Source organism: Priapulus caudatus, unplaced genomic scaffold (genome assembly GCF_000485595.1).
Source record: "Priapulus caudatus unplaced genomic scaffold, Priapulus_caudatus-5.0.1 Scaffold496, whole genome shotgun sequence".
Classification (NCBI taxonomy): Eukaryota; Metazoa; Priapulida; class Priapulimorpha; order Priapulimorphida; family Priapulidae; genus Priapulus; species Priapulus caudatus.
This window is the reverse complement of record NW_014577557.1, coordinates 77217-86211: the sequence shown is the minus strand read 5'-3', so window position 1 is coordinate 86211 and position 8995 is coordinate 77217. Positions and strand designations below refer to the sequence as shown.

Genomic DNA, 8995 nt, shown 5'->3' with positions numbered 1-8995 from the left:
CACTCCCCCACCCATCCACACGACTGCGCCTCACTCCCCCACCCACTCACACGACCGCGCCTCACTCCCCCACCCATCCACACGACCGCGCCTCACTCCCCCACCCACCCACACGACCGCGTCTCACTCCCCTCCACCCCACCCACACGACCGCGTCTCACTCCCCCCATCCACACGACCGCGCCTCACTCCCCCCATCCACACGACCGCGCCGCACGGCCCCACCCTGACTGCCGCCAATCACTTACCCAAGCACATGCGCACGCACGCATGCACGCTCATACACGCACGCACACCGGTCTCTACCGATCGAACATACATATGACCGCACACGGGCACGCACGCACACGCACACACACACACGCGCGCGCATACATACAGCTTAGTGGAATTACTCGTTAAACAGCCGCAATTATCCAGCAGAGAACATAAGCTCATGAAGGTTTAAACCCGGATTGTGAAGCATTCCCCCCAGGCCAGCGCAACCTCCACATGTCTGTCGCGTTGCTGCATACAGTGAACACCACTGATCTCTACATACTAACATGAGTTATACATAGAGTTATTTTATTATTATTATTATTATATTATGAGTTAATATATAGAGATCGACCAGTGGTAAAGACGCATGAGCTAGCGACCCACACGCGATCTGATGACGTCACTATAACCGCAAAGAAGTTCTTTTGTTTTTTTCCCCAGAAGAATTACTACACGCCCGTCATCATCAGCCGTCAGCACAGGGAAGTCGTGACAGATCTCTTTGCCCCCTCCCCTCCATTTAATATATCTCCGACTTTTTTCCTCTCGACCAATTACGGGCAGGCAGGTTTGTTCCCGCCAGACAAATTCTTTCATTCAAGGTCAACTGTTTGTGGCTCGGTGGCGAATTCAGGATTGCTTTCTCGGGGCGCACGCGAATCACTTCCCCGTTTTTTACCGCACGCCGAGTCCAATTTCATCAGCGACAGCTGCCGTTGCCATGGATACTTACTCATTGATAATGGGTACGGACACCCGTCTCTGCAAAGGAAGAAAGATGATGACGTAAGAAGCGATGCGTGCAGCGGTGCGGAGTTCCCGCAGACAGCGCCACCTGGTGGTGCGGAGGCGTGGCGGAAATCGACCACGTCTCGAAATTCTCTCTCGTAATTAAACGCGATCTTAATTAATGCTGTTTGATTCCGAGAGGCAAAAAACCGATACATGTATCAAAGGTCGAAGGCTCGGCTTACTAATTACTAGACTGCGCCGGGGTCGTGAACGAGTGGTTTGGAAACACAGCGTTGAAAAGTGTTCCAAAAAAAATTTTTCATTCAGAAATGTAACTTGGCGACTCGACAAGGACGGAGTACAGTCAGATATATATATATCTCTGTAATCAAACTAAAAGGCACCGGGGGGGGGGGATGGGAAATTTTTTCCGGAGCTGCACTCTCAAGTGAGGCATGAGTCGACAGAAAATAACTATAGACGCACACGACTTCTGGCTTGCGGTAACCGGGGGGGGGGGTATCTTCGATAACATCCCAGTTGGCCTACACCCATTTCGCCACGTCCTATTTCGCCTACTCACATTTCGTCTACTCTTATACTCTTAGAATCGGCAATATTCTCATTTCGCCTACTCCCATTGTTTCATTTTTATGCTACTGTATTTTCTATTTTTGTCAAGTTGTGTTCTCATTATTTGTACCTATGTTACTAAGGTATGTAAGTTGTAACCTCTGGTTCCTGTAGTCTATGTATACCAATCGAAACCATATATTATTATTTATAAATGATTGTTTAGTGAACAAACCGATCGTGGACGAAATGGGAATGGGGTAGATTTTGAGCGTAGACGAATTGGGAGTAGGAAAAATGGGTGTAGGCCAACTGCATGGGAATTTTGCTGTAGGCGAAATGGGAATTTTGCCATAGGCGAAATGGGAGCAGGCCAACCGGTAATAAACCACCGGGTGTGGTTGCTAGGAAGGCAAAGACTTCCCCCTCAATGTTCTGCCCACTCAGTACAGCGACTCGTATGCGACCAGATAGCGAATAGATTTATACGGAGTGAAGAAAAAAACTCCAATAGCCCTCGATCGCCTAAAGTTCGTGGTCCGGTTACGGCAAACGAGAAATCAGCGTGGCCTAGTGGTTAGTTAAGAACTTAGTAGAATGTCATGCAGTTGACGATGTAGATGTAGTGCATTGCACTGCTACGTCACTTCCTGGACTGCCAAGCTATGCGCGACTGGAGTCAAGTGGCGGCTGTGTACTGCGCAGGCGCAGCAGGTCACGACCACCAGGAGCAGCACTGTTCGCGCGAGAAGAGAAAATAGCCGCCGGGACCAAGCAGACGCGCGGGGGCGATTTACACACTGAGCTGGTCCCTCGACATTTCCTTAGATCGTCAATACAATCACAAAGTAAGATTTCGCGTCAGAGTCAAGTTTTCTCATATAGTTACTATAGCAATCGAGGTTTCAATTTCTCAATAATATAATTATGCACGAGCCAAGCGGTTTGCCATGCAATCATCAACGGCAATCGATCAATTGATCAACAGATCTATTGGTTAATAAAGAGAGAAAAAGTCCATAGTGAGGAAAAAGACAAAGTGCTATAAATTCACGATGTAGTTAATGCACGAAATGAGATGAGAATAATAATAAACGGTGTGTCGAAATGACCGAAAAACGTAGAAAGTATCAGTGCGCATGCCTATGAGGCATTCCTCGGCATACAGGGTAACACCACGCACAAACGGTGGCAACGGAATTTCTACGACCAGGAATCATAAAAAAAGTGCAGAGAAATAGTGCAGGGTAGATGCAATGACCTCACCCGGTGTAAATCTTCACAGCAAACTTGTGGGGGTAGGGTGGGGGGGGTAGGGGTAAGGATACATCACCATCTCCGCGGCCGGTATCTCACGCTGGCACGCGATGAAACCTCCCCAGAGAGAGACGAGATGTGCAATAATAATAGAGGGAGTGCTGTGTGTGTGTGTCAGATGCAGAAACCAACCGCAGGCAGTATGCAGAAGAGCAGACGTAGCGATGCAACATACCACGTGGCCACCACCAGTGCCAGCTACCTTCGGTTTTAGCACCATGTTAGCTTGATTACGTAGCGTGATGCGGATCGTGGACGGCCCCAGCTTGCACGGCTCGCCATCCACCTGCATAGGAATGGTTTTGTTGGTGACGAGCAGCACCTCCCGGCACTGCGCGATGCGTTCACCGTGGCCTCCAACCTGCAGCGCCGCCTGGAGAAGAAAAAACAAGCAAAATGTATGCACGGGATAAAAAAAAAATTTCAGCGATTTTGACATGCATTCGAAATGGGAATCGCAATAAACTGCCTGGACTTTATATTCGCTAGGAAAGCTTACAAACAAGGCAGTCAATATAATCAGGGATGCTTAACAGAGAGGTAGACACACTAGAGAGATGGTTATGAGAGAGAGGGTTGAGACACTGGGAAGTGCTTATCAGTGAGGGGGTTGGGGCACAAGGGAGCAATTATCAGTGAGACATTAGGTGGCGCCTACCAACGAGGAAGTTGAGACATTAGGTGGCGCCTACCAACGAGGCAGTTGAGACACTAGGTGGCGCTTACCAGCGAGGTGGTTGAGACACTAGGTGGCGCTTACAAGCGAGGCAGTTGAGACACCAGGTGGCGTTTACCAGCGAGGCAGTTGACACATTAGATGGTGCTTACCAGCGAGGTGGTTGACACATTAGATGGTGCTTACCAGCGAGGTGGTTGACACATTAGATGGTGCTTACCAGCGAGGTGGTTGAGACACTAGATGGTGCTTACCAGCGAGGGGGTTGACACACTAGGTGGCGCTTACCAGCGAGGGGTTGACACACTAGGTGGCGCTTACCAGCGAGGCGGTTGACACACTAGGTGGCGCTTACCAGCGAGGCTGTGTGGACACTAGGTGGCGCTTACCAGCAAGGCGGTTGACACACTAGGTGGCGCTTACCAGCGAGGCTGTGTGGACACTAGGTGGCGCTTACCAGCGAGGCAGTTGAGAAGCCTATCACTTCGAGGAATCCGTCGTCATGTCGCTGAGTTTCGAACATCGCAGCCGAGCTGCTGGGGTTTCCCCATGGCTGCGTGCCGCCAGCATACCTGCAAGCAACGCCACCTGCTGGTCAGATGCGGCAACTAACGTTACAGCCATCACACTTCTTGGCAGCATGCACCTCATTGTACAGCAATAATATCTAGGGCACATCAGTAATTTAATTATTAATAGGCTCCTGATAATTTACATCTATTGCTCATTCCAGTTCACAATGCTAATTTTTTCATTCTTCGATAACACTTACTGTACCTACCAAAATAATAGCATGAATTCATTTCAGGACAATATGTATTCTCTTCCTCTTTATCAATTGGGTTTTGTCATGAACCAGTTTAACACGATCCGTGCAAACCAGCTATAAATTAGGTTAGACGTAGGTAACGTTAGGAGAAGGTAGATAAGGTAGTTAGATAAGGTAGACGTTCATTTCTTCTCACGAACGCGATGTTGCTCCTCGCACAGAGTAAAGCTTGCCTTGGAATATTGAGAAACAGCAGGCAGTGTATCTTCAGCTCCTGTATTTTCGGGGTCATGTCGACGCCGTCGCACTTCAGGTTGATATGCTCGGCCAAGTACTTCCAGCTACGCTTCAACAAGTCCTTCCCGCCAGCCTGCAACAACAGCGCCACCGCTGCCGCGTCATGAGTCACGTGGTGACAGCAATGGCCGACAGTGCGGTCGAAGCGCAGGCAAGCGGCCATTGAAAGACATCTCATTGATCGGACTGTACCGTAGTATTTGGACGCTCGCCCGAAACTGGACGCTCCTAAGTGCGCATGCGCGTAGGCGCCTCTTGTTTTGCAAGGGCGCATGCGCAGCATGCGCAGTAGTCATCTGCGCATCTCGCCCATCGAAAACGGTCACAATAAACAAACATGACTTTTTGTTTGTTTTTAATTAGTTTACTTTTTGATTTGTAAACTTGATATTAACATTTATTTAAATAAATTTATTGAAATTATTTGATTGATTTTATTGAATTTATTGAAAATGAAATTGAATTTAAATACACAGTTGTTAGGTAGGTACCTACTACAATACACAGTGTATTGTTAGAAGGCGTTCAATAATACACACTGTATTGTTGAAAGTGTATTGTTAGTTACCAGGATTATCTGGATTAAAAGTTACTTTTTTAAACTCTTTTTTTGTGTGTGAAACGCAACCTGTGGCTCTACGGGTCGATTTTACATGCGTGTGAGTGTGATAGGAGTGCGTCGGCACACGCCACTAACAACTTGCGCCGACCAAGCCTCGATAATCACCCCGGCTCGTGTTACAACAAACTGAAGATCTCTTTAAGCTGCTTAACCGCCCACGGCCGACAGACTAGCTACACGCGCATTTGTCGTGACAGTGATCGTAACGTGGACTTCTGTTATAGCGTGCGTCAACGTCGAATTAAACGCAGAAGAGAATCTTTTTTTCTCGCAGAATTTGTTCTGCCATTCCGCCTCGCGCGTCTCAAAAGAAAAGCACTATTTAGACGGCTCCCGCGTCGCTCGGCTCCCGCAGACGAAATTTGCCGCGGCGACGTTGCGACAGACTAGGTGCTAACTCGGCACACGCGATGGAGAAAACGGATGCATTTCAATAGAGAAGACCTGACGTTACATTTGCGTTTTATGTTTTACGTGGCCTTCTGACGCACAAGTCCCGCCGAAATGCGTAGAGTCGGCTGCCAGGGGCTGTGACGAGACATCGGCGACATCGTACCTCGCACGAAGCGCTGACGTCATCACGCGCGCGCCTACGTCACGGCGAGATATCTACTAAGAACTACGGTGGGCACTATATAACGACCACCGGTACGTATTGCGCCTGGAGTGAACAAAACAGTAGGGCCTACTAGATGAACTTTGGATTTTTTTTTATATTATCAGAATGCTTAACTCGTAATTTTATATAAATACTCTATCTATAGTATACAATTACGATAAGGATACGGGTAGTGGCTCGTTCTAAATGTCAGAAATATATGCCAAGTAAACATATTATGCTGAATGGGTCTAAAAACCATCAACGGTCAGAAGAGAGCAGTCCATCAACAGCATCAGCATCAGCGGAGAACTCAGCGTTATCCTCTCTACCTCCTTCTCCCCTCCCCTCCACCACCCCTCCTTCTTCACCCGCCCTCTCCTCCACCTGCCTACCTACCCCAGCGTAGAACATGCGGTTTCGGAACCGGCTGTTGAACTTCTCCGGCTTGGCCTCGCGCGACGCGTGGAACTCCAGCGCCACCTGCGCGTCGGCTCCGAGACTGAAGTAGTTGTTGACAACGTCCAACGGCAGCTTGTCGCTCGCCTCGTCGCCCGGGTCGCTGCCCGCTGCCCCCGCCCCCGCGGAGGCGGAGGGAGGGGGAGGAGCGGCGGCGGCGGCGAAGGAGGAGGGCGGGGGAGCGGCGGGGTTGCGGTCGACGTGTAGGTTCCAGCGGTCGAGTTGAACGACGACGCCCTCCTCAACGCTCGATACGACCTTAGAGATCGGCTCGTCCGTGTAGCCCTGCGAACACAGTCAGAGGAGTAATATAAAGTGGAGTATAAGGTGGTTAGTGGGTGTGAGGCGAGAGGTGTAAGGTGATTGTGGTGGTTGCAGCAGAAATATATAATAAATCGTCCGATTGAAACCGCAGGATCTTGACAGATCTTCCCCACCTCTATTTCCGGACAGCTCGGCTGAAATATTCATTCCGTACACACACGCGCGCACGCACTTACCAACACACTCACTCACTCACGCGCGCGCGCGCACGCACTTACCCACACACTCACTCACACACACGCGCGCGCGCACGCACTTACCATCCCACTCACTCACACACACACACACACACGCGCACACACACACACACACACACACACACACACACACACACACACACACACACACACGCACACACACACACACAGATTTCTCTACCCATCCATTAGTTGGCCTGTACATGTAGACTAGCTAACAGCCGTGTGTTATCCACGAACAGGCTACGAACACACGTGGCTACACACCCTGTCGGTAACACACCAGAGGGCCTTCGTGACGCCCTATTATTGTTCTTTTCGCGAAAGATAAATTTCTTGCCTACACATTTAATTCGCAGCGCTGCTTCGCTCGCACAGCGTGAAGACGCTGCCAATTAAAATCTGTGCACGCAACGTGGCGGCGATTTTATTCACGCAAGGCTTGGCACGCGTGTCTGTGAATAGGGGATACGCAGCATAATCATCATCATCTTCATCTTCTGCGACGTAGTGTTGTCGTGAACATAATCACACCTTTAATGACAATGATGAGACTGGGAAGGGGAAATGGGGAGAGCGACGCGAAGAGGGCGGAAAGGGGAAGAAGCGCCGTAAGAGGAAGGAATAGGGCCGCAGACAGAGAGAAGGGAGAAAAAGGGTATGTGAGGTACTGTGAAAGAAGAAAATACAGGGCCATTGGATGTAGGATGGCAAAAAGGAAAGAAAGTGGTAGGGGAGGTAGAGTGATAGAAGGAAAGAAATCGGTAGGGGAGGTAGAGTGGCAGAGGGAAAGAAATGGGTAGGGGTAGGAGTAGTAAGAATGGTATGGCAGAGTCAGAACAATACATGGAAGGAGGAAGGAGCAGACAGAGTGTCGGGAGAGGGATAATGGCAGGGGGCAAGCACGGGAGGAATTACAGCGGTAGGGGCGAAGAAGAGTGGGCGAATAAAGGAGAGAGTACCCTAATCCTCCTCCTCCTCCTCCTTCTCCTTTTCCTCCTCATCATCATCACCCCCATTCCATCCTCCTAATCTTCCTCCTCCTCCTCCTTCTTCTTCTCATCATCATCCCCCCCCATTCTATCCTCCTAATCTCCCTCCTCCTCCTTCTCCTCCTCACCATCATCACCCCATTCCATCCTCCTAACTCCTCCTCCTCCTCCTCCTCCTCCTTCTCCTTCTCCTCCTCATCATCATCACCCCATTCCATCCTCCTAATCCTCCTCCTCCTTCTCCTTCTCCTCCTCATCATCATCACCCCCATTCCATCCTCCTAATCCTCCTCCTCCTTCTCCTTCTCCTCCTCATCATCATCACCCCCATTCCATCCTCCTAATCTTCCTCCTCCTTCTCCTCCTCATCATCATCACCATCATTATCACCACCACCTTCATCACTATCATCATCGTCATCGTCATCATCATCATCAGCAGCAGCAGCAGCAGTAGCAGTAGCATCATCATCATCATCATCATCATCACAACCACCATAATCATCATCATCATCATCGTCGTCGTCGTCGCCGTCGTCGTCGTCGCTGTCGTCGTCGTCGTCGCCGTCAGCAGCACTGATTGGGTAGATATAACAGATTTGCGTGTAGTGAAACGTGGAGAGGTCTATGGGACTGTCGCAACACGTGTAACTCCTCCATACAACAGCCTCAACCGACAATACATTATACACAATTCACGGTTAGACTGAGGGCACAGGTGGGTAGAGTGTAAAAGTAAGGTATATGATAATGAGATCGAGGGGTAATGTACATTGTTATATTAAAAGTTATAATAGAAGGTCACGGGGAGAGGGTTTGAATAGACGGTTAGGTTGAGATATACAGGGTAGGTGGCTGGTGGCGTGGATATAGGGTAGAGGAGAAAAACAAAAACAAAAACGACACCTGCAAGAAAAATGAAATATACCCCGCTCGGGATTACCGGCGTCACGTTAACGGGTCATATTTCTGCGAAAACTGCTATTTTCTGCTCGGCTCTATTGCTGTACGGTATAGCTGTGGATGGTCAGCTGTTTGTGCCCATTATACACACGCATGCACACACGCACGTACGCACGCACGCATGCATGAACACACGCACACGCACGCACACACACACACACACACACACACACACACACACACACACACACACACACACACACACACACACGCACG

At 49.6% G+C, this 8995-nt stretch overlaps 1 protein-coding gene across 1 annotated transcript in view; it reads right to left on the bottom strand.

Annotated features, from left to right (window-relative positions):
- LOC106811016 (diacylglycerol kinase iota-like) overlaps positions 1-8995 on the bottom strand; it is a 75179-nt gene that overhangs the window by 12923 nt on the left and 53261 nt on the right. The window contains exons 8-13 of the mRNA XM_014814532.1: positions 6480-6589; positions 6245-6407; positions 4562-4698; positions 4017-4131; positions 3059-3256; positions 995-1023 (exon numbers count right to left, since the gene is read on the bottom strand). Coding sequence (XP_014670018.1) covers positions 995-1023; positions 3059-3256; positions 4017-4131; positions 4562-4698; positions 6245-6407; positions 6480-6589 — 752 coding nt within the window. The remainder of the gene's footprint in view (positions 1-994; positions 1024-3058; positions 3257-4016; positions 4132-4561; positions 4699-6244; positions 6408-6479; positions 6590-8995) is intronic.